General features: G+C 40.4%; 1 protein-coding gene and 1 long non-coding RNA gene across 3 annotated transcripts; one reads left to right on the top strand and one right to left on the bottom strand.

Moving 5' to 3' along the window:
• The first annotated feature begins 21,510 nt into the window (after positions 1–21,510).
• On the top strand, positions 21,511–23,050 carry LOC122529433 (glutaredoxin-related protein 5, mitochondrial). The gene is made up of 3 exons (XM_043655571.1): positions 21,511–21,724; positions 21,947–22,088; positions 22,768–23,050. Exons 1-3 carry the CDS (start codon positions 21,650–21,652, stop codon positions 22,953–22,955), a joined length of 405 nt encoding a protein of 134 aa, XP_043511506.1. The 5' UTR covers positions 21,511–21,649; the 3' UTR covers positions 22,956–23,050.
• LOC122529436 lies at positions 23,007–26,536 on the bottom strand. Of its 2 annotated transcripts, XR_006306807.1 has the most exons (3): positions 24,551–26,536; positions 24,342–24,451; positions 23,007–24,232 (listed from the first exon to the last, which is right to left on the bottom strand). It is a non-coding gene; the product is annotated as an uncharacterized LOC122529436 (long non-coding RNA). The 2 variants fall into 2 exon arrangements; XR_006306806.1 differs by lacking the exon at positions 23,007–24,232 and having other exon boundaries at positions 24,234–24,451.
• Between the last annotated feature and the right edge of the window lie 344 nt (positions 26,537–26,880).

The following is a 26,880-nucleotide window of genomic DNA, read 5'->3' as shown; positions in this document are numbered from 1 at the left end:
GCGTGTAGCAAGTACAATCGACTTGCAATTTGTGGGGAAGTAAATATAATTGTAACAGTGTCAATGATACACGTTTTAATGTATCAATTGTCAAGCGAATCTGTCGACAAAGAAAAAGTAGAATCATGCTATTGGGCTGTGTTTCTGGAGTGTCGCCTCTGTACAGATCGCTGATAGCAGACCGCAAACGATACGGTCGAAAGATATGAGTTAAGTTTGGTTTAGTTGATTTTATCCGGCCGCAGTAAAGCGGTCGGCAACCGATGATACTAACGGATGCGCCTTTCACGGACGCGCAAGTACAGGCAGAACGTCACTATAGTTGAACGTCAACATAGTTCCTTGCGAATATTTCCTCGGTGAAACTCGACGAGAGTTCGACGAAATTTTTTTAAATCGTAAATCGAGAGAATGTTGATTTCTATAATGTATTTGAAAATCGTCAGAGCCCCGCACCAAGGACGTTGCAGCTGTGTAATTACCAACTGTCGATATCACGATAATGAATTCTGTTCTGTGCGCCCGTGGCAGCGTGTGTGTGTCACCAGTGATTGTCAGCCATCTTATAACGACCAGACAAAAAAAATACACAAGTGAACTCAAACCCAATTCTTATCTTTTGTTTACGTAAATACTATTTCGATCAGGCAACCAATACTGACGCACATGCCATCGCTAACGCATCTGCGAGTCGAGTTTATTGCGATGGTGTTGGTAGACAGTTTTTGACAAATATCTTGGAAAACTAAGCGAGTTCGATATAAAAGTTGTCCAGAAGATTTCAGCAATTCCATATATTTATAAATAAATATTTATATATAAAAATAAATATTTTTCATAATATTTAGAAATCAATATTTCAATATATTTAAAAATCATCGAAATCAGAGAGAACATAACACATATGGTGAATTGGCCATCGAAATATGTGTCTTAAGACAAATTAAAAAATTTCAGTAATAGTTTTTATAAATTTATTTATAGTTTCTCTAAAGATATTTTTACAAACTTTTGGTTTGTAAACGGTCTGTGTAAGGGTATACGAGTGTATAACAGAATTATTTTTTTGTTCCTCTTCGTCGACATAAGGATACAATAGTAAGATAAGTTGCAATCTCTTTCACGATTGATCCGCGTGTATAAAGACAGCGAAAAGCGAAACGATTCTATAGAGCGTGTTTCTATGTGCCGGCGAATTCGAAGCAAGTTACACGCCCTCGGGTTACGCCATTGACCCAACTTCGGAACCCTCGTTTTCATTAATCCTTTCAACGTAACCCCTCTCACCCCGGCGGCTGCTCGTCAACCTTTGTGGACGACTCATTTATCCATCGATTTGACACGACACGGTGTATAAATAAATCATCAACCCCCTCTCAGAATTTCTCATTCGATACAATCGTTTTACTTTTTTTTTTCTTTTCTTTTTTTTGTTTTTTTTTTTTTTTTTTTTTTTTTTTTTTTTTTAATAACCACTTTTCTCGTCGTTTCCCGATTGGAAAAATTCGAAATTTTTGAGGAAACTGGAGAGAAGAGTTTCGAAAGAAATTCAAACGTGAAAACTCGATATTTGACAATTTGTTCTTCAACATTATCCTCTTTGTTAATTGTGAGGTTATGTTGCCAGCGCAAGTGGTTAAACCTCTAACGCACGTCGAGAATTTTTTTGTCCCAAAATTGCAATATTTTCTCAGCTCTAAGCATATTTAAGTATAACCCAGGCAAAACAAATGACAAATTTATTACTTCTTAGTATTTTCAATCCGGTGATATACCGATGAATTAAAAAAGAAGACGAATTATTGTATACGGTTTGGTCACTCGTTATGGTCCGCAATCAGTTGCCAGCGCAAGTGGTTAATCTCTAACACACGTCGAGAATTTTTTTGTCCCAAAATTGCAATATTTTCTCAGCTCTAAGTATATTTAAGTATAACCCAGGCAAAACAAATAACAAATTTATTACTTCTTAGTATTTTTAATCCGGTGATATGCCGATGAATTCAAAAAGAAGACGAATTATTGTATACGGTTTGGTCACTCGTTATGGTCCGCAATCAGTTGCCAGCGCAAGTAGTTAAATCGACGCGGCACACGGTAGGGAACACGTGGCGAGAAGGTGAGGACGGTCAGCGTTTATTATGTCGGTGTTATGCGCGCGTACACACTGACAGAGAGGAGGCGGAGTTGCAAATCAATAACTCGTGTTATAAGGCATTTGGGCATGCCGAAGATATCGATTATGTAGCATAGTCGACACACACAAGAGCTGTCTGAAGACGATGGCCACGCGCGTAAGCTGGAACGCTATCCCGTGTAAATTAGGATGAACGCCTGCCTGCGTCGAGTAGATTGTGAGCTGATTGGCAAAGTAATGCAGGCCGGCCAACATTATACTTTGATATTTGACCACGACTGAATATATACGCATATCCACCTACTGTTAAGAATTATCATTAATGAGTCATTAACGAGACGATGAACCATGGATACAAACGTTAATCGAAAGAATAAATTTACAGACTTAACGAAACGCAAATCAACGAGGCACGAACCATGGATAGAAAAACACACTGAAAGAATGAATATGCTATTCGAGTTGAAGATAATCTTCCTGGCATATAGTACACAAGTACGAAAATATAGCATGAAAGGACATCGTGTTACCGATAAAAAAGAAACGAGGGGCGCTACAGCGGGTAAAAAAGAGTGGGGGAGTTGGATCAGCGGTAAAGTGTCACTCCGGAAGTCCGGTTAGGTTAGTGGTTGCGTACACAAGAGCTTGGCTTGATAAGTGGCACGAGCGGGGAGGCACTTTTTTTTTTTTTTGTAAATCTTTTCTCAAGGACTTTCTTCTTCTACCTCTCCCCTTCATTATTTAATTACACGAGACTTGTTAATCGGCGCGTCGAATATTTTCTTACACTTATTCTACGTTCATCGTGAGAAAATATTGTACGAAATTTTGAAAAGAAAAAGAAAAAAAAATTTTTTTTTTCTTTCTTGGAGAAAAGAGTTTAGAATTTAGAATTCTGCGCGGAGTGTTTCGTAGTGGCAACTGTTCGCTAATTTGCAGCATGGTTTCGCAGCACAGTCACGAAGACGCCTAGGATAATAGTAAAGTTGCAGGGAGTACATATAGCGTGTGTTGCTCGGCGCAGTGGAAACAGCCTTGCGGCTCCACTTTCCATTACGTCGCCGCAGGATGAGGCCTTCACCGGCCTAGCTACATTTCGGCCTCCGTTTTCTTTCTCTCATTCTTTCTTTGTTTCTCATCGACGAATCTTCTTCTCCATCGATTCGATTAGCTTACTATTGCAGAGTTATTTAGCACTTTTATATATATAGTAATTATTTAAAGTCAGATTTGTATAAATAATATGCAAAGTGCAAATAATGCAAAGTGAGTAATAAAGGATAGTAAAGAAAGATATGAATAAATATACGGGGTCAATCGATTGGCAGGTGATTCCACGTGTAAAAATGAATCGAAAGGAAAGAGTATAATTTTCGAGAAAATCGAGTTCGAAGATTTATCAAATGTTCTTGAAAACGACGTCTTAACGTTAGAACTACCAATGTGGTCAAAATTTGTACCAATTTATAATTTTTCAAAGTTAACAATTTACAACATTGTACTCTAATAAAATGAATGAACAAAAATTCATGTGTTTTGTTGAAAGTTTATAAACTTTCATTTTGCACTCTAATTTCTTCGACGCAACTTTTATGCTTTAGTCGTCGGTAGTTCTCAGACTCGTTGACCACGAGATCGTGCATGTAAAAAAAAATAAAATAATGAAATATAATAAAAATAAATAATGAAATATAATAAATAAATAATAAATAAGATACAAGAATAAAAAATATCGTTCGAATAGTTAGATACATACTCCACCAGTTCGAAAGACAAATGAACTCGTGTTACATAACCTAACCTAACCTAACTTTTTACTTAATAGACGCGAGGTAAATTTTTCGTACGATACGTTCGACAGGAAGTTGTCTATTCGAAGAAATATCCTATTTCCACGGTCGCGTTACATATTCTCTCTCCGCGTAATCAATTTGCACCCAGCGTGAAATCCGCGTCGGATTGTCGCGTTTCATCGCTCGATAACAGAGAATTCCTGGTTTCAGCGATCCAAGGCCGGATCCTTGACGATGGAAACGCCGATGAGAATGTACCTTTTTTTTTTTTTTTTTTTTACCTCGGATTCGTCGAAAGGCTGTTCGACGTCGATCGCGTCGTCACTTTTTGCTTCTTACTCGGAACAGATAATTTCAGTTGTAGTTCTCTTTTGTTTCACTGCTTTACTTGGTGAAATACACAGGCTCGCGAAGGTTGCCTTTTACGAATATATGCAGCTTGTGTTTTTGGAAACGTTTAAAAATTTTATTAGCACCGCGGCAAGGTTATCACTACATTGGTAACTATATTGGTAAAGTTTGAAACAAATCCGAGAATATGTATGAAACACATATGTAAATATGTATAACAAACAAGTCAGCGTTAATATAATAATATTTCGGATGACAGATTATTCATTGTATTGGTAAATCTCATGAAATAATTTCTAATATCTGTTGCACGTTTGAGACAAACTATTCATGTTGTATACAGGGTGTCCTCACTTTTTAACATTGCCAGTAGATTCTTCAGATGAGTGAAAACAAGAGAAAAACGTATGCTCGAAAAATTGCTTCGTTAAGGAACTATGAAAATTCGACTGTACACAAGTATAATGGAGGCAATATTTTTGTATGCACAGGGTTGGCCGAAAGTTTCTCGCCCATGGTTTTTAATGAAATATCAAAATTTAAGAAGAAACTAATTTTATTAATTTTAAATTAAATTTCAAACATCATTTTTTTCATTTTGTTTTAAAAATTATTTCTTTCAAACGATAAACAAAGCAAAAAAAATATTTTCAAATAATTTTTTTAAATATGTAATAAAAAAATTACGTATTTATTTTAGTCGGAAGCGATTTTTGTCCCACCCTGTATAACGTATATTGTTTCAAATTTCACCAAAGTCCTGTTTCATTATCGTGTCAATAAAAGGTTCGATGAAACACGTGCATAAACACGGACGTAAAAGGTTTCAGATGGTGAGCGAAGTGGTTTTGCGAACCAATGTAAGTCGAGTCGGATGCTTATCGGCGACGCTTGAAACGAACACACATGCACACACACGCGGCTGAAAAATCGACAAGTGTTTACGCGTTGAACGCGCAGGAGGCGCGTATCGATCGCGCCGCGACGATAAGTCGATCGTGAAACGGCCTCGCAATTTATTATTCGTAATTAATGGTAATCATGGCCGATCGCGTTCGATTACGAGCCGAGTCGAATTACTTGTAACACGTCCCCTCCCCGTCCACCAATCTCCCTCCCCACCCCACCCACTCTCCCATCCTCCCATCCTGCTGCCATATTTTATTCATTGTTTCCCTCGGTTAAACACTCATAGCTACGATTCTAATCGCCTCGACGTAATAAAACTGGCCTGCGCGACTGTCAAACAATAGACCGTGGTGGAATAATTATACCAATTATTTTCGCACTGATTAATCACGATTTAATTATTACGAATCGATAACGATTAATAACTTAACCTATAATGTACCCATTGTCAGACTAAAATCCCATACTTGATGTACATATTTCAGAGAATGATATATTCGACTGGTGCAGACGATATTTGTTAAACAAACAAAATTTATGGATACTAAACTTTAATAATAATAATAAGTAATCGTCGTGATTTTTCTCAGGTTGTTCGGGACTTTTTGACGACGGGAATTCGTGTAGACTTCGTACCACGATGAGAGAGACAGAGAGAAAACATGGCGAACCGAAGGTCGCTCGTGCACGAGCCACGAGCTCCCTCTTACGCGCACCAATTTCAATGTCATCGACATTCTTAATATGGACTTGGCCATTTCGTATCCTCATAGGAGAGAGAGACTTCGGACGCGCCGAATTCGGGAACCTTGGGAAAGGTCAGCGCACGGGGGACCTCGCTACAACACTAAACGAACCACCGAACGTTAATTATCCGTGTATCAACTAAACAACATTGTATATATGTATTCGTCTCATTCTCGAGTCTCGTGCTCGATTCCACACCTCTCGATGGCTCTTTGTAATTTTTCTACACACCTTCACAGAAATATCTATACGAAAAAATACACAATTTCTGCATTTATGCATGAATTGAACAATCGTAAAGCGCATTCACGACAAGGAAAAGCATAGGAACAAAATTTATAGGATGAGAAAAATAATTTCTATACTAGTAAAAGCAAAAAAAAAATTGAGTTATGAACTTGCCCGTAAGAAATACAGATGTACTATTTATTAAAACTATCGTTTTAGAAATTTTATAAATGATTGTACAATCTTGTTAAATTATTTTGTTATCGAATCATTTTAGGCTAAAAGATACGGATATTCCTGTCAAAATTAATATCAATTTTCGTTTGGGCAGAAACATAATTGTAGAAGTCGATTTATTTTAATCATCGTTTAAATTATAATGATATGTATATGTAAAATATTCTGATACGGTTGTTCTAATGTTAAACAATAAATAATTTCATTTGTTTGTTCATATCGATATTTCTGTTAACCAACCAAAGTCAAGTATATAGGCATGTGTTACGCCCGTCGTAAAAGTGTTTAAATGGTAACATCACGAGAGTGAAAGCACGTGATATGCGGCATTTTCCATACAACCACAGACACATAGTAAAAGTGTATCATTATTGAATATGTTTCGAATATTTTGTTCCGTTTCACTAGTTTATAGTACATAGTTGAATCTTTAAATTTTTTTGTTTCACTTGTTTACAACTCCTACGTCAATCTGACACACTTTTTATAAAAGATGTAAAATTATACAAACTACACAAAACGCACAAAATATATTATAAACTGAATATTCAAATTTGAGAGTAGTAAGTTCCATGAGAAAGCGATCGAAAAGAGAGTTACTGTTCAATTTATTGTTAATAAAATAATTTGCAAGTTTATTCTTATCATCGTGGATATCAAGTTTTTGCTATTGTATCGATCTGACACTAAGGGACATTGAAAATAGCCCTGACAAAGGAAAGGAAAAGTGAAGAAACTTAAAAAAAAAAAAAATAAAATCCCTGAGGAGTCGCAAGGAGATCGCGACGAAATTGTAAAGAAAGGTCGAGAGATGTATCAACGTGATCTAACAGTGGACATAGCGGCTAATGTCTAAATGATGGAGACTTTTAAAAGAAAAGGAAAGTGGTGGACGGACGTCAAGGCAGGGCGACGAAACGCGAGATGTACCGTTACATGGGGAGCGAGAATGGCGCGGTTTTGCAGCAGGATAAGGAATTCTACGCCAGCGAATATTCAACGCGAATCACGCTCTCCGGGAGTATCGAGCTTGCACCTGGACCAGTTTTCTGCCGCAGTGCTGCCGTGTCGAAGCTGTCTCTCCCTCTCCCTCTCTACGCCAGTCCTGTACTCGCCGCTACTCTTCACCGCGCTCTTCCCACCATACTTCACACAGCTTCTCTTGCTCTCGCTCACTCTCTCTCTCTCTCTTTCTCTCACTTTCTGTGTCTCTACCCCTACGCGTTTGCATTTTTTTCATCAAAACGTTTCGGTCGCCGGGCGAGTATAGTTCCGTCGGTGAAACGGATGCATTTTAAATATTGCCGCACGATGAAAATTCAACGTCGCCAATGGTACAAACAGTTTCCATCGGTGAAAAACCGGGGGAGGGGGGGGGGGGGGGGGGGGGAGGGAGAAAGATTATCTTTGTTTTATTTGCCGTTAGTTTTATTCGCTCGCTCCTTTCATATGAGAGAGGAAAAGCGTGTTGATAGGTTATGTGAGACATTGCATAAACACTTAAGCATTGGCGTATTTTGAAAAGAATATTTCCATTACACTTGGAGAAATCATGTTAGATTCTACAAAATTATTATTTTTTTCTCTATAAAAGACAAAAGGTACATCGATAGGTTATGTGAGACTTTTATTGTGTAAATAAAATCGAAATGAACATTTGGGTATGTAACGTTGGGTGTATTTTGAAAAGAATACTTCCAAAATATTCTGTTACATTCGGAGAAATCATGCTACTGAATTAGTCTCCAAAAAAAAAAAAAAAAAATTTTTTTTCTTTTCGTTCGACAGTTACGAATGACCCGATTGAGAATACAAAGAGAATTCGTTCGGCTCGATTCGGATATTTCCGACGCGACGTCGGAATAAAACATGTTACATAGAAGACGCAGCGTAGTAAAGAAGTGAACGAACTCCCGGTGGAAGGTCCTTCGGACAGGCGAGCACCGCGATCGAAACGTGCAACGTACCTGTGAATGTGGCGCGTGTCCCTGACTCGGCAATTAGGCCAATGCCTTTGCGGAATCGATGACCCGTCGAAAAATCACTCTTTATTTATTCACCGTTGATCGCGGATATCTATTCAAACTTGCGTCAAAAAATTCACTAGATAATCTTGAGTAACTGCATTCTACAAAACTCGATGACACGTTAATTTAATTTTGAGAAAAAAAAAAGAACAGGAAAATGCCAAAAACATGAAACGAACGAATTTGTGAAAACGGCGAAAAGGAAGAGAAACGATGGCAAACGTGCAAAAATCAAGCGCTTACTACGCGCTGGTAACTGGTAATTGAGAAGTGTAAATACGCGGCGGCATTGTTCGAATCTGGGAAGAAAAGTCGAAACTCGACACGCAGGGCGAGTTTGTGCAGGCTATACGGGAGAAAAGTTCTGCATAGTTAGGGGAGAGGAGGCCAGCGGCCGAGAGAGTAAGGGCAAATTTCTCGATCCCTTCGTGGCAAAACCTTCGCCTGATGAGAAGGCTTTAGCTGTAGGGGACCCTCAGATATTCATGAAAATGGAGTTCCCCTCGCGCACCGACGAGACACAACCGTGAAAATTCAGACGACAGGTTGCCGCTGCTCCTCCATTCTCACAGAATTACCCGCCATTACCTAACCTATTTTCATCATTTCGCAACATCAATACCCGTTCAATTAGTTAGGCTCGATGAAAAGATCACGTTCAAAAAGTTCATTTGTATTCGAAAGGACGAAAGGGTTCAATTACGTTCGAAGAGATTACGGTAAAGAAACGAAGTGGATCAAGTGATTCAGTTGCACGGTTTGAACAGGTGTGGCGGGGCATGTATGTCGCAAGTTTGAAGGCCACGACTTTAACAGGTGTAAATTCAACGTGAGTATGAGCTTTCCTAGCCGTCCCCTAACCTATATCAATGCACTTTACGTTCGAGCACATCGAACGAGCGTCGTGGGTCGATGTCGGTTTACGATGACAATAACCATAATTCACAGCGAACGCGTTACACTGGGGATAAATACGAAACGTACGACACAGATACAGCGATAATCACAGTGAAATTCGAACGGTGTATCAAAAGTTTAGAGCTGACGATTCGCCGACACGACGATTTACCATTCGCCTGTTGCAAAAATACGCGTTCGGCAGAGGCGGCCAGGTGAGGTTGGCATCGGCCAAACACGATATTGCTCCCGCAAACATTTATGTGCTGTGAAACAGGTGCGAGTCGTGCTTCCCGTGGCACGATACGTGCCGTTGTCGATGTGCCCGCGCCCGCACGGATAACGGACAAGTGCTTTGAAAATATTACTAACGAAACGTGCCCGTAAAGATCCCCAACCGATAAGCCGCCATTTTCCCTCGAATTTATTCACGCATTCCTACCAACTTTTCTCACATCGATCGTATCGTCTAATCATGTCGATCGTAATTAAAATTAATGGCACAGGAAATTTGATTTTTTACACAGATTTCTGGGAATTTCTGAACGTTTAAAATTGGCTAGAGTTTTTTAAAATTGTCCAGATTTGTAAAAATTTCGTTCCGCGAATCCGGCGAAACGCGAAACAGAAAACAAGGAAATAGGATTCAACTAGTTTTAAATTCTAGGGGAAATCCGATTAAAGCTTCTGAAAATTTGACGAATTCGCGGAAAGATTCTCTGCTGTAATTTCTGAATTATACCTGTAACTGTATATATTTTTTATATTTGTTTGCCCAGCTAGTTGAACTAGAGAAATTTTTACATGCACTTTACACATAATATTTAAGAATACATACAACGTCAGAGAGTTCACTAGCAGACGATGAACAAATGTGAAATAAAAAGCGCGAAGTCCCGGTAGTTCGAAAATTCTTGGAACGAAACGATTAAAAATGTTGAGAATGGCAGACAGAAATACGAGCTGTATATTAAATAAAGTTCCTACTGTGTTTCCCCAGGCCGACCGTAACTACGAATCTCAATTTTCCGGAACAAATTTAAAAGTCAATTAACCAGACTATCCCACACGACGCGTTCAAAGCGCACGAGGAATATTTGTAACTAGTTTCCTGTTGCAATACGCGATTAATGTCTGTCGATAAACGTAACGAGTCAGTAATACCAACGGACGCCCCGATCGATCCCCCCCCCCCATTGATTCGTAATTTTTCCTTTTGATTTTCTTTTTTTTTTCACGTTAAGTGCAGCACGTTATTAATCCCGGTGATGAACGAAACATAATTTTCGAATGAATTACATCAAATCACGTTGCGCACGTTCACGCTCCCTCCCTTTCACTTTTCTATCCTTTCGACTTTCTGACTTTCTTCGACTGTATTAATTACGTTATGCAGAGTGCCTCAGCTTCGGTAGCATAAGCGACGAGGCGGCTTTCGTTCTATGTGATAAAATCGGTCGGAAGATAAAATTTCTTTCGTACGGCGTCTCGTTCTCGCGAAAATCGAAAAATTTCTCTCAAGAATTAAAAGATAAACCAACTTCTTTCCTCCCGACCTATTTTTTCACGTAGAATAGTCTCCTCTCCGATACTACCGACACACTCTTACGTATCCATACTACTACGCATGCACATGCAGAGAATAATTACTACACGAGTAATAGAATATTTAGGTTAGAATTACTCGCGAAGGTTCAAACTGGACTAGTGGCGTCGATGGTGGTTATTTGGTGTAACTCCTTGGATTGAACACTGGATTCACGTTGGCGTCGTTACTTTTTCCTCGGCGGGTATTAAGAAATCACGTATAAAGGCTATGAGCTCGGTGCCAGGCGTTCGTGCGGCCAGTAAAAGGGACAAGAAAGTCGAGAGGCCAGTCCGGAAAGCAGCTGTTCGATAAAAAGGACGTTCAAACTTTACACAGCCAAATGTCACATGGCTTACGTCCCACTGCATTTACTAACGTGCTCAATACGTTCCATCGCCATTTTCATAACCTTTTACTGTGAAATAATTTCATCATTTCGAGAAAACATGGCTTATTTGTCACGACGATAATAATAAAAAATTGTGCTACCAGTATTATGTACGTCTCGTTTATCCAACGGCTGATAATTGCATTATTCGTATTAGATTGGCCAAAAATTGTGAATGAAAGGCGAATGTTTCACGAGATATTGTTTAACGAAAATTCTTGCCATCTTTCAGGCAACTTCGTGATTCGGCGTTCAAAAAAAAAAAATTGTTCTTTAGACAAAAAATCGTTTCGAGAGTGATCCGATATCCTCGTCAGCAGTGAAATTTAGCAAACCAATTCTGACACGGCCGCAGTTTTCGGGCTTCTTCGCCATACGCGTCGGATAATTTTTTACGAGCTTCCACAGTGTCTCCTTTCTCGAAAGTAATACAGCCAAATGTTCCTTTCGAACAATTTCAATAAACAATCGACGCCAAACAATATAATCGTGCATTTTCTGTTTTTCTTTTTTTCTAAAACAGCTAGCTGTCAGCTTACACAATGAATTTAAAATGAAGTTAATTACATTTCAAGATACGTACGTTTATCTGTTAAAAAGAAAAAAAAAAAGGTGTGCAATTACTTTTCGGCCAACCCAATATATCGATTCGGATGGTAAAGTGGTGACGCGTTGTAAAAACGAATGGGACCGCGCGCAGGGAAACAACAAACGTTGGTAACGCGAGGCTCACGACGTGTAGCGGGTCAAGTTTTTGTCCTTCGTAAGTCGTTTCGGGTCGATTTCATTTTCGAACCGAGTGACAGTGTATTCTACCACTGTTTATTTTGCCCGAAGCTATCTCGATTCGATGAGATACGCGACTCTTTCAGAGGCAACTCTCGGGCGAATATAGGATAATGTTTTCTATCTCGTCAAAACATTATCGCGATATCGAGGTTTAATTATTTCACCATTACGTTCGAGCTCGAGCGACAGGCCCATACAACACGCTTTCTGTACTGTGATACATATTACGTGATACATCGACGCGAATGCACGTGTGTATATGTACATGCACGCACGTACACGGAGGAACGTCTTAGAAATTAAGCCTGACCTAGAAACAGCTGTCCGCGACAAAAGTGAATTAAGAAAAAGCGAGCCAGCATTCCATGGAGGAGTCGACTTTTTTCAGCGTAAGGCTAATACTTTATCGGGCTAATACGTTGCCCTTAGGTTTTCTTCAGGTTCAATTAACCAACGATATCCGGCCGAGCAACGCGTTCGCGACACTATCGCAATGTACTATAAGGCAACATGCCCTAAAGGGTCAACCAACCGAGGCATCCACACCTCGAGACAGGTTTTCACCAGGTGTTCACCGATCTCTAGCATCGACGCCACTGTTCGTGTTACTGTGCACGTGTGTCGAAAATCCAAAGAGGACAGAGAGAATCGAGAAGAAAAATTGCGAAGGTCGTGCGCTCACCCTCGAGCAGGTGCCAGTCTTCGTCGAGCGAAGCCAGGGCTTGTGCCTGATTCGCCTGTTGTTCGAAGTCGAGCATCTCGGCCCCCCGTTCCAGCCTGGCCTCTGCCTGCCTCCTTTGCGGCTAGTCGGGTTTACTGCAGCCCCTTTCGTTTCCACCGACTTCAAGTATCTCGTGTCACTTCACCTCCCGCGACAACCGAGATCGCGTCAACCACGGGTCGAAAGTCGTATCGGTACGGTCGAATCGCGCCGATCGGTCGCGTTGAACGACAACAACAATGCCGTCCGTGATTCTAACGGAACACGGTGTTTTGACCGCGCGGAATCCCGCCGTCGAGCAGCGATTGAAAACTGGTGTATCAAAGTCAGACTTTCCCCTCGAAGGAAACCGCTCTCGCTCGCGGATTATCTCGAACGTCCTTTCGTCACGAGACTAAGCAAGAGCCGAGAAGACGGACGGAGAGAGAAAGAGAGGATTCGGAGCGGGAGGGAGAGAGAGTTGTTGAGCGAACGTTATAGCAAGAGAGAGAGAGAGAAAGAGAGTTGTGACGGAAAGAACGAGATAGCGCGCCTTCCCGATCGCGAGCGTCTCGCGAGTCCGTTTGAAACTTTAACTTTTTTCTTTCTTTTTCTCCCCCATTTGAAACTCTATTCTCTATTTACATCGATGTTTCCGATTGGCTCTGCTTCGACGATCCCCCCGTAACTCGCAAGCGGAGGAGAACAGCGCGCAAGCGTTCCTCGATCCTTGCTTTTTTCGTTTTTTTTTTTCTTTTTTGAAATGTCTAATACAAAGTGTTTTCGGAACGACGAACCGAAGGGAGAGTGATCTCCCTTTTCGATCGGGGGAGGAAGAGTCCTGAGGAGTAGGAACGGCTGTTGCGCTTGTTTTTCGGGGAGTCCTCCGCGCGAAGGATAGAGAAGAAAAGAAGAGAGAAAGGATAACCACGAGAAGGAGAGAAGCTCACGGAGGAAACGAGCACACCCGCTCTCGTGCATACGTGGCGGTACTCGAACCGCGACTGATTTCCCCTATCACTCCGTCCTCAGCTGCCACCCACTATCCGCCCCCCACCACCCATCGGCTGAACCCCATCCCCCCTACTCTTCGACTCTCTATCTCTGTCTCTCTCTCTCTTTCTCCCTTTCTCTCTCGTCGCCCGCGCGCTCACGAGCCAAGCTTGCTCGTTCCAAGCAACGGTAGAACGTCTGTCCCTCCCACTCCTTTCCCCACACCGCCTCTTCCCAACTATCCGCACCCCTTTCTCTCTATCGCTGCTTTCTCCGTCTTTGTCTCCCTTTGCCGCACTTTGCACGCTCCCTCTTCCCTTCCCCCCGCCCTCTCCCCCACCCCCCTCGCTAGATATATAGGGTGCGGTAAAAATCGTAATATAACTTCTGAGACGAAATGATTCTGGACTAGAAAAGACGAGTCGGGAAACCGTGATCGAGTCCCTCCGCGCGCGCACGATCGTTCGATCTCCGGAGGAATTGGTCAAATTAAAAACGCACGCGGTTGAAGTTACGAGTTGAAGCCCAAGCTGTTTTTGGAGTGTACCCGTGTTTGACCTGTAACCTGTCATCGATTTACCCCGAGTTCGAAAGTAGATCCGAAAGGTTAGATATCATATTAAGCAAACATTAACTAGGAGAGGAATTCAACCCGAAACCGTCGACGAGCAATGGCGCAGGTTAGCGCAACGCAGCGAGCACTCTACTCGAGTCCCTCCGCGAACTGTATAACCGTTGGAGTGTGTAAGTTTCATCGGCGAGCGTCTACGCAGTTTCTCTCTGTCTCTCTGTCTCTTCTCTCTCTTCTCTCTCTCTCTCTCTCTCTCTCTCTCTCTCTCGTACTTTGTAGTTCGAGACCGTTAATGCAGAGAAGTCTGTGAGGCACTCGTGAATCCCTCTTCTACTCTCTCTCTCTATTTCAGTTCCTCCCTCGGCCTCCAACTTCTTTCCCGTTCTATTTCGTCGGTTGACTCGCTCTCTGCCCGTATCCTTTCCCACTCTATCGGCAAGCCCGATCTCCCGTCTCGCTTTCACTCGCCGCGATTCTTCAGCTCTGTCTTTTGCGAAGGTTCCTCGTCGTCACTCGCCGGGTTACGGCTAGTCCGGGTGGGTTACCGGTAACTGGCAGGTAAACGCAAAGTTATGCGTCTACAGATTTCAACCTGCTACTTTTTAGCGTGGCCTCTGGGAAACGAGACAGATGCAATCGATTCTCTCTTCCACCAATATTATCGGACGTGGCAAGTACCTAATAAAATTGGATTCATCGATATTTTGCCAATGAAATATTCTTCAAACCGATTTTTGGCGAAATTTCATTCGCGAGTTCAATATCTGAATTTTGTTCAACGTCTCGCATAAATAGATCGCGATCGAAAGTTTGGTTATGAAAAGTTTTAAGTCAAAAAAAATAAAAAAATAATAAAAAAATAAAAAAATAGAGATGACTGTATCTCTGGCCAACACTGGTTTTTCGGGCTGAATTACGACGCGAAGAACTTATAGAAATTTATGAATCGAGCAGGCGGTACGGAATCTTATCGCGAGTGCTTCGAGAGCTGCTTTGTGCAGTCTCACCCGCGGTGAAATACAACAGCGATTAAAAGCGGGTAAAGTAAACAATTTGTCTAACGCTGATTTCTTTCGAATAAATTCCGTAATAAATCTCCAACAAAATGGGTAATAAGCTCCCAGCTATCAGATATTGCTGCTACGACACTGCAAAATTCATTTAGGCATCTACATTGTCGTACGCGCTCGAAATCGAACGCAGCATTTTAGTTTCTCGCCTGTGCGTTTGCTGCCTTTTATCATACCACGCTGTTTAAGGGTTAAGGTCGCGCGCGACTCGTGGCTCCCGGAACGCGTGTCGCGTGTTCTCTAGCATACGGCCCTGATGGCTCGCGCGCCTCGTCATTTGTCCTCGCCCCCCTCGCCGCCCTCGCCCTCCTCTCGCGCAGGATACCATCCACCGCTCGCCAAGCCACTCGATTTACTACCCCCTCCCCTTTCGCGCCGACCGCCTCTCTCTCTTATGCTGCCTAACGCGTCGCGTGGCACTCTCTCCCTTCCACTCTCACTTCCTCCCCTCCACCCTTACACGAACCCTATCTCCGTCCCTCGTCCCCCTGTCGTTCAATTCGACCGTCCTTCTCCCGCGCGTTACTCGATTACGTTTCTTTCTCCTTTGGACGAAAGAGTCGTCGCTCTGTCCCGCCGTTCTCCATTGTTTTCTCCGATTCCATCTGCCGGCGGTTTTTGCTTTTTCCCAATCGCTTTATCGCCGATTTTTGATCGTTCTGTGCGAGCATAAAATTGATTTCTCGTTGTAATCGTTGTGACCGTGAGAGGGGGGAGGGTAGCGATTTAAACGTTTGCGTACCTTTAATGGCCGTTGACCGGAAAAAATAAACGGGGAAGAGTAAGACACGGCAAAAGAAGTGACATAAACACGCTTATTGGACTCGAGCGAGGACGTTTTAAATCAGTGTTGGCTCGTAACGTCAATTACGTTACGGTTGTCATTTCGAGTAAGTGCGTTCGCGGTCGTGTATAAAAACACGGCTGGTCGCCGCTTGCAAATGTCTTTATCTCATTCTTATCGTGTGTTCGATATACGGTCGACGAATATATGCGCGCGCGATAATTTTTTTTCTTATTTTTGGCTGACGTGCATCGCCAGTTCGTTTCGTATGCGCCGGAACGGTCGGCGGGACCGGTCTCTGTCTTTCTCTGTTTCGTTCCTCCCGTGTTCGACCTCGGGAGGAATCGGCGTAAGGTTTCTCCCTCCTCGTCGCACGTGCCGCGGTGATACGTTCGCGTTCCTCGTTTGCGAATCGTTTTCTCCTCGTTGTTTCGACTGGCCCCGCTCCTTCCTTCTCGCTCTGGCGTTTTGTTCTCCGTCGCAGATGCTCGCCGGTGCCGACAACCTCTCCCCCCCTCCCCCATCTATCCAGGCAGCTCCGCGCGGATAATCAAGACAAGCTGACGAACATCGAAGTCTCGTCTGCTTACCGAAACCGTCTTCCTATCACTGACACCGATTACTAATTTCCATCACGTTTTACTCCTTACTTCTTTCTCTCTCTCTCTCTCTTTTTTAATAAAGAAAGTTGTTCTCCCTTTGAAGTTGTTCTTTCTCAACTCCTTAGCTACCAGTGTTGCACACTGGCGCAACGCTACTACGTGTTTTCAGAAGCGCATCAAACCCTGCTTCTTCCCTCTTTTCTTTTCTTTTCTTTCTTTTCCAGTCAAAGTACTCTCCGTTTTAATTCGAGAAACTAAAGCGCGTTTTCATCTAAGGCCTTGAGCGTTAAGAGATTAACAAAACGCTGCGAGTCATTTTATGCGGCGCTCAATTGCATTACACGAAGCGAAATACGCTAGGCAAGTTTCGATTACAAGTAGCGCGGAGTGAGCAGCAAAGGGGGTGGGGGTGGGGGCCGAGGCGGGGGACGGCGGGGACGGTGGAGAGGCGCTGTAATTTTTACGCGGAGGTTATATTTTCGGTTATCCAATAAAGTTGCGCGTTACTTGTTGGTTTTGGTATACTATCTTGTATCGCGGGTAGTTTCGAGTTTCTCGCGAACAGGAAACCGTATCATTTAGCGTCACCGTGCCACCAGCGAAAATGCATTAACTGGCAGTAGCTGCCAACATTGTGGCAAAGTGAAACCCCCTCGTCACGGTGTAGTCACCGTGTTAAAACAGAGCAACAATCGTCCGCTCCGAATACGGATATAATCCCGTCGGCATTCCTCTTCATTTTGTCCCTCGGTCCTCACTCCTTGTTCCTCGCTCGAAAACGAAAACGATTTCTCCGCTTATTAAACGAAACGACGCTCTTCTCGTGGGATGTAGCTTCGCGTTGGTTACACGAAGAAAAATAACCGGAACGTAAGCGGACGGTTGTAAGATGCAATTGTTGGCTGTATCGGTAAAGTACGTCGCGTAACTCTACTTTATCCAAAGAGTTAAAAGCGTATGTAAATTCGTGTATCAAGCTCGAGCCCTCTATCCGTGTTTCTGCAGTTTATACGTGTATATTCTACCATTGCATACATATTCATACGCGGCTCGAATTCCACCGTTTGTGTTACGTTTCGTTAAGGAACGTCGCACGGACAATAAGCAGCCTGTGAAAGAGAAAAGATCGAGAAATTGATTACCACATCGACTGTACGATTTGTAACAGGAACGCGTAGAAGGTGGACAATAAGTAGGCCTGTCGCGTCTTGCGCGATGACGAAAACAAAACAAAAAAAAGTATCTATTACATCCGCTCGAAGGTCATGCCTGGTTAGGCCAGATGGACACGCGTGAGAATTTAATCGTGTATTTATAACAAATATATAAATTTAATATGTATATGTATGCATAACGTGTATATATTTACATACAATATTTATAACCGATTGTGAGGTGATACCAAGGTGTAAAAAATATGTCGAAAAGAAGGAACAAAATTTTTTTATTAAAGCCGTTGTTTTCGAAAAAATCGAGTTTGAAGATCTATCAAATAGGTAATTCTTAACAAAACATATTCGAAGTTTATTTTCGTGAAAACGATGTCTTGAACGAAAAAAATTTTATTCCATATTTTTCACTTATTTCTGCACGTAGAATATCTACGTGTCGATTATTCCAGTATGCAATTAGCCAAATTCGAGCGTAGTTGATAAATTTTCGAATTCGATTTTCCCCAAAAGGGAAGGCTTCAGTGAAAAAATTTATACGCGCATTTATAAATGTACATATATACATATATGTACATATATACATATGTATATATTTATAAATATATTTATAATAAATGACGATATTTTGAAACAATCTGTAACGTGAACCGATGTTTGCGTCGATTGTGAAAACTCGTTCCCACCTTTTCCTCTCTCTCTCTCTCTCTTTTTTTAATTGTTTCATTTTCATCGAATTAAAAAAAAAAAAAAGAAAAATTAACTGGTATTTGTTCGGAAGCATTTGAAAATTTCAATGAATTTTTAGCCTGACGGTCGACGGTGAAAAACGATTTCATACGATTCAATGCGATCCGGCTGGAAACGAATATTTTTTTCAACATTTTTACCTGTTGCTATTTTCGTGCTTTCATCCCCCGACCTATCGCAAGGACTTCATCCGTGAAGCTGTATACAACGGGATGCTGTGCCGTCAGGCCAGCTCTCGAACTTTAAAATCCTCGTGGGCGTTCTCGCGTCGCGTCGGCGTACGCTCCGAGCAGTTTCCATGGCGATCGGTCACGGTGACCATGATTTCGACCTGACGTCATTGCCTCGGAAAGGACAACCACGTGCTGCGGACGTGTTGTCGGTTAACGAGTTTTCCCTGTAACGATTTTTCACCGTTACGTCACGAAGAAAGTACAGTTGGCGTGGGTTATGCGTGCAACGCTATTCGAATAAAGAAAAAGGAAACAGTAAAAAAAGAAAAAGAAAAAGAAGACACGTAAGTTGTACACATACACGCACGTACATACGTACGTAAGTAAAATTTACACGATTGTGGGTAAATACGATTTAAATACGATAACAACACGTGGCAGTTAGGGAATAGGAAAAAACACTATCTGCCAACAACTTGTAAACAATAACGTATTCACTTGGCCAAGATTATCGAAAATACATATCGCTAATTGGTGGCGTCAGTTTTAAATAGGATCAAGAAACTGTGTACGTGTACATAAACAATGTAACCTCGCTAGAGCGTATTCCAATTGCTGAACGCTAGCGTAAGTGTAGTGCCAACTTAAAAACCTATATATTTACATATTATCGTTCTAAATTATAGTAATATATTGTTAAAATAATTGTAAAAAAAACTGTGTATTTATTATATATATATATATTTTTCGTTATGTAATATACATTAGTGTATGTTATTTATTGTACATATATTTGTATTGTATTTTTATATTTGTATTTATTATATATATATATATATATTTGTTTCGTTATATATGTATTTATTAGATATATATTTCGTTATGTAAGATATATTAGTGTATGTTACATGTATCATGATATAATAATACAATAAATAATTCGGTAAATATTATATATCGTGTATTAAAAAATATTATTATATGTATATATAATATTATGTAATATTATTATATGTATATATAATAATTTTTTATCCTATTTACATTTAGTCGAAGGAATCATTTATTAGTTAGCCATTAAGGAGGAATGTTCTCAAATAAGTTATTGCGCATGTTGCACAAACTTGTTCGTTCAAACTGAGAAAACATGCGCTCTGTCAGAGATTATTTTTGAAAAAATCGATATCCCTCGCGTCAATGAGCGGTTTTCAAAGAATGATAGTGACGTCGCGGCAACTACGTTGTTTCGCATCGTTATATCGCAATTCACGACGATGTAGTTTGGTCATCCGGAGGTCAACACAATTCTATGAAGTTTTGATTCTATGAAGAAAACAGATACGTTTCGTCGTGAATTTGTCAGTCTTCTAAAAATTTACTCGACTTTTCGGTCGAATCGATAACGCGTGAAAATGAGATAAGATAAATTTTCGGTATTTATGGAGCATTCGTGTAGCCGGCTTACGTTGTATACTGAAATACCGACCGCGCAGAGTGTCAAATTCAAGCAAAAGTTTTTGTCACAACAAAAAAAAAAAAGATATTTACTTTATTAACACTTTTGGAAATTATAAATTGTTATTGGGTGGTTTTTGACGCTTGATTTGAAATTATCTTACTTCTCACTTTTGTCCATGTTATTGGAAATGATACTACATTGGAGTAAAGAAAGAAGATGCATCGCGCGACGTATTGTCTACGTGGTATTTTATCTATATAATTTAAAGAAATTGGAAAGTCAACGATGGAAATTTTTTATTCATTTCTTTCCCCTTAAGTTCGACGTTTTCGGATCCTCGATATTTTCATTGTTCGGTGCTCGAATAAATCAACCGTACGTGATTCATTGGGATGACGTTTAATATTTACCGAGGGGAGAATATTTAATGATTTGAAAAGTATCGTGGCCGAGGATTCCTTGCGTCGCGAGCGTAGACAGAAGTAGGCCATGAACGTAGATCGAATTTGAAGTCGGTACGGTGAAACGGGGTTATACGACGCTGTCCTTTATGAATCCATCTGGAACGCTGTAGTATTTCCCGAAAATTGTCGTGTTTCCTAAAAACACGTCGCGTTCGTTGTTAGCAGATACGTATCGCAAAGGCAGAATTGATATATGACATCAGTGTGATAAAGCGTACAATTTCGAATACACGAAACTAAATAAATAAATATCGAATGGCGATAATCATTTTGTTAATAAACACGAAGCGACGATTGGTAAATAAAATATTCAATTATGACACGATGTAATCCGATACAACGTCAGATATTACGTAATTTAAGCGTAGTGTAATAGTTACGTAAATGCATGCACGCGAATTTTTTTTTGCCCGAGAAATTAATTCGTGTAATGTTAGAAACGGCGAATGATTTAGAAAATGATCGCGACATCTAACGCGAACGAAACCACCAATAAAAATGTGGTCGTTCGTTGTGTCGGTCATACAGAGATCTAATTTATCTAACGATATCGTGCTTTCGTTAGCGCTATAGATTAATCGAGTTACCGAATATATATAAATAATTTCAGGAGATTTATTAAATTTTCGTCAGATTAAAATTAGTTCGTGAGCTGTTTTTGTCTGTCTGCAGATGGCGACACTAGTCGCTTCAAGCGAATGAGGAAAACCAATATGGCGTAATCCACTCTTGATTAATGTGTTGACCGGGTAACCTGTTGTGTTGTTTTCCCATTAAGAAAATTCAAGTTTTGTCATCTAGTTTTCAACGACACTGCCGAAATATGACTCCGTTTAGATTGTACAAGTCCATCAGAAGTTTTTCAACGACTGTTGATAAGATTGCTAACCTCGTTAAGGTACGTTTACATTTGTCAATGATTTTATTATTAAATGAATGAAATATATAAATATACGCCTAAATACTGATCTGTTACTGTTGATTTACGTCGAATCGCGTGATATAGATCTTTGTAAAAATCATAAGCCGATTAAAACTGTTACTAGTTGGAAGTATGCATAGAGCTAACACTGTATAGACTGTTGGATGATTTCAATTAAATGTCAATTACGTTTTACAGAAAAACAAAGTCGTTGTGTTTATGAAAGGTGTTCCGGACAGTCCTAAATGCGGCTTTAGCAATGCCGTTGTACAGATATTGAGGATGCACGATGTCAAGTATGACGCTCATGACGTTCTCGAGGATGAATCGCTTAGACAAGGTTAATATTCTTTGGGTGATCAGTGTTGAAACTAAATTTTGTACCTAGTGAATTCAATTTAATTCTTGAGCCACTGCCTATTATTTATGGATAGAAATCCTTTGGTACGATAAAAATAAACAAATGAAACTTATAATGCAAAAAAATAACAAAAGTATTAAAAAAGAACAATCAAAGTATGTAAATCAGGGATTGAAGAAATCAAGTAACTTTTAAATGGGTTCCGTTTAAAGTATGGATTGTAAAACTTCGAAAAATGTTCTTGCATTACAAGTTAGAAATGTTCTAAAGAATAAAAGTTTCAGACAGAATATAACTTGTAAAATATAAGGATAAGGATTTTTCCATTAGATAACTTGTTCATCAGTATTAAAAAGATTCTCGATATTTATAAAAATACTGACACTTAATAGTAATGTAAAAATGGACTTTTGATTAAATGTTCCAAAATAACTTCTTTTCATGCAACTTTTATTGTACAGATTCCAGAAATATCTGTCCTATAAAAACACTGTTCAAAAGTGTTTCTATGTGTACTTTTTTATAAAAATTCCACAGAAACAGATACATTTAAATATACAATTTCAAACAGGATTTTTTTAAAAACTTGTTAATTTCGATTCCTGATGCAAATATAAATGAGACTAGAGTAATGTGTAATTTAAATAATGATGTCTAGGTATCAAGGATTTCTCTAACTGGCCTACGATACCACAAGTATTCATAAATGGTGAATTCGTGGGGGGATGTGATATCCTCTTAGAAATGCATAAAAACGGTGAATTGGTAGCTGAATTGAAGAAAGTCGGTATCACAAGTGCACTGTCGGAAAACGAAGGTTCTCAGGAGAAGAAGAGCAAAGATTGAGGATGCTCGACTGTTTAGTGTGTTTGTAAGTTGTAAATAAAACGATCATTCGACGATAGTTATTGAATTTTGTTACAATAAAGTTGTTTTCGTTTACATAAAATCGTTCTGAGAACGACGTAGTTTTTCAATGTGCGAGTACGAGTGACGAAAGGACATGGCAGAAGTTGAAAGAAAGGGTCTTGTCTGTCAATAACTTGGTGTCACGAATCTTAAGGGATCACGAGCGTTTCGTTAGCGTGTTACGAAATTTATTATCGCGTGCTTCCTTCGAACAGAAAGGAACCAGAAGTACCTGAGAAAGAAAAAAGTGGATCAAGGTCGATCGCGTGTCGCGACAATGGGGGCTGCCATTCTGCTTGCACGTGCACGCGTGACAACATATTCTTCCGCATTGCGTTTGCCACAATTTAATGGCCTCGTGTACAGTTTTTAGATCTACACTCACAAGAGGATTTTACCAAATAGAAAAATTTTCCACTTCGATCCTTTTTTGTATTAACTCTAGCGTGCCCTAAATCCATTATTACAGAACTTTAATCTTTACCATTTAAATACCTGTGTATGTAAATATTCAATTTAATTTTAAATAATTTTGACGATCAATTGTTACTTGACTACGGCATGGAATCTGGCTGAAAAATTGTTTTACCTACCAAATGTTATATAATTACATATTTTTGCATATAATTATGTAGATATTTTCGCATATCCGAGCACATTCTTCATAAACGCGTAACAATCGGTAGGATACCCCTGTTTCTGCTGGATCGATGCCGAACGATTAATCAATAAGCGAACTGTTTCATTGATTTTGAATAGGTGCTGCGTAAGTGAAGCGTACGTAAAAGTCCATTTGGCCACCAGCCAATTGACTCTCCGAGTGTATCTTACTCCCTCCAAGTGGCTGACGATCGCGCGTAATTAATACCGTTGGATCGTTTCTTCTGCTTCCGCTCGAACGCACCCGGGTTCGTGTGAATACGTGACTGAACTGAACAGCAGTTAAATACTCAAAAGCGGAGAAATAATGTTCTTCCCTGGTTTATATATATTGTATAAACCGAATCGGATTATGGATTGTAATGATGCTACTTTGTGAAATGTTTACGAGCAGGAAAATGCTGAAATACTAATTGTGGGCTAAATATCTTGGTTAGTTGACCATCTTGTTGCTATTGTTAAACATTTTTATAGATCACGAGTTCTATTCGCTTCAGAGAAGATTTTCAGGGGGCGATGTTTGATGGTAGACGTATTCAATTTACGCGATTAATCTGTAATAGAAAAATTATTTATTATCATGTAGTCGTAAATTATATTGAAGTTAATCAATTAACATTTGAAATTGTTATAAATAGATCATAACGTAATCCATAGAATTACCTATTGGTTAGGAATTTAATTTATTGTTGAACGCATTAAATAATTATATTTGTTCAACTGATGCGTCTGTTAATAAAACATGGCTACCTCTTCCGCTATGTTTGTTTCATCTGGAAGATCTTTATAATCATTTCTGACCTCTTTAAATCCTTCTGTCAAGGAAATTAATTTATAAAAAGAAGCATTAAAATAGAATAATTATTTCGTACCGTAGAAGTTGTCACGCTTCGCAAATAATATTAAAAATTCCTTCCTCGAGGAAATCTCCTATTGATTGTCCTGAAAACATAATCAACGCAAAAACAGATCGTCTGTACTCGCGTATACCGTTAAAGTATCGGATATCAGTTGCCACTCTGTCCGTAACGAACCAAAACTATTGACAGAACGGATCACTCTGTGTTGACGTGCAAAAAAGTGGCTCGGGCTTTAAGCGATCATCTCGACGATTAAATCGCAACGATTTGTCCTGCGTCTGTGTGACTGTAAAAATGAATAAAAAAAAAAAAAAAAGAAGAGAGAAGGAAAAAAAGTGTGGTTAAAAAGCTATATCGTACAACGTAGGATGGCACATCATTAACGAGCACGCGAGTCCCCGCTTCTTGATGACAACGAAGGAAGCATTGATATTCGCGGCACGATCGTACACCGTATTATTTCGCTTTTTCGCCGGCGCAACGAGGGGGGGACGGGCGAATCTCTGCGCGACTCGTCATTTGGTATGCCATTAATTAATTTGGGGCCGAGAAGAGGCAGCCAGACGCGGCTCGCAATTAGTGTCAGAGAGAATCAAAGTGCGCGCGCGCGTGTGCCGCGGCTGTTCACAGTGTAAATATTCCGTCGGTGAACGCCGAAATGTCGGGGGGCTCTTCTTCACCGGCAGATTTTGTTCTCTCTCTCTCTCTCTCTCATCGCTTCACGAGGTAACCTGTCCCTGGAAGAACGTTGGAAGTTGCCTTTTGTCACCGTTGGAAACTCAATTCCGCGGAATTCTCACGTACCTCTTATTTTTCGTTCTAATTGCAGAATCTTCGTTTGGCCAACTTTCGCTTCTATATCATCACAATATGGACGTACCACTTTGCGTTCTCTTCTTTCCATCAACGCTTTTTTATCGCTGGTATTTTTTTTCTTTTTTTTTCTATCCTCGAATGAAAATGTTTTTTTTTGTGTGCGTTCCTAAAATTCTTCCTTTTCTCTTTCTCGGACTTCACAAACGAATTTGCAAAGACAGAGCGTACCGGATCCGCGGGAGCCAATGGAAACGGGTCGGCAAGGTGGCGCCCTCCCCTCGACAACTTCGATCGGACGCCAACCAACTCTCTCTTTCTCTCTTTATTCTTCCCCCTTTGTCTGTCTTACTCCTGTCGCCTTTTCAGGAACGTTCCAATTAAGCTTATTACCCTGTATAATTCACCATCATCGAATTACTTTCCGAATTCAATCAATCCTTTGACCGTTAATGCCTAGTAAACTTAGACCTCTAACGCTAAAAGAAGGGGGGGAAAAAAAAGAAGAACTTGCAGAGGTTCTATCCTGCGAATTTACAATGGGAGCACACAGTTCGTCACTCGAGCGAGATTGAATTTCCCAAACTTCATTTTCCAAGTTCTGGTTCGTCGGGTTAGATATCTTTGAAGCTGGCAAGCCGCCTGCGTCCTTCTCAAGAGTGCTGGCGTTTTTTCGTTTTGTTTTCTTTCTTTTCGCCGACGGAATCCGCTTCTCACCGATTGACGGGAGAAATCTTGAAACGAAAAGGAAACTTCATTAACGTGACACGCTCGACGGGAGTGGCTGTTAGACGTGGGTCAACTTCGTGGGTCGTTGAAGTAATTAAAGGGTCGTTGGTTAAAACGGTAAACAACTCGGCCGGAAATTTGCGGATAACGAGACGCCCCTGGCGGCGCTGGTGGCTCGTTTCGCTTCCGCGTTTCGCTCGCGCGAACACGCACGCACGGTTCCCCGGTGGTGGAACAGCCTCAGTCGTAAAGTCAGAGTCGAAGAACTGGGAAATTGGAGGAAGCATTTGCTGGTGATTTTAAAGATATTCCAGGCACGTTAATGCCTGATGATTTTTACGATTTCGTTCTTATGAGGCGTAACGTAATCGAAGCGTCGAAATTTTGACGAAATTTGGCTTAAATGTAGTTCTCGAAAAAGATATTCGACACGTATTTTTTTTTTTTTTATTGGCAATCGTCCATACCGAATGGATGTTATATTTCAAAACAATTATCTCATCATTTAATGACCGATGATTTAATGATATTTAATCTTGAAATTATTAATTTAAAAAAAAAAAAAACGACGTCGCGTATCGATTTCGCGCGGAATGTATTACAATCGGTGGATAGCGGATGTCCGTCAGATTTCATGTTTTTACGACGGTGTATATGGAAAGTAGCACGAGCGACGAAATTTTTAATTCCAGCAAAATTTGTGGGCGAAGCTTTATCTGCACGCTTTCAAATGTTAAGTAGCTTACTGAACGTAGTCATAAACGCTTGGAAATTCGGTTACGAAATCCACGAGGTAAATA

Source organism: Frieseomelitta varia, unplaced genomic scaffold (assembly GCF_011392965.1).
Source record: "Frieseomelitta varia isolate USP_RPSP 00005682 unplaced genomic scaffold, Fvar_1.2 scaffold_287, whole genome shotgun sequence".
In the NCBI taxonomy this organism is placed as follows: Eukaryota; Metazoa; Arthropoda; class Insecta; order Hymenoptera; family Apidae; genus Frieseomelitta; species Frieseomelitta varia.
This window is presented reverse-complemented; position numbering and strand designations above follow the sequence as displayed.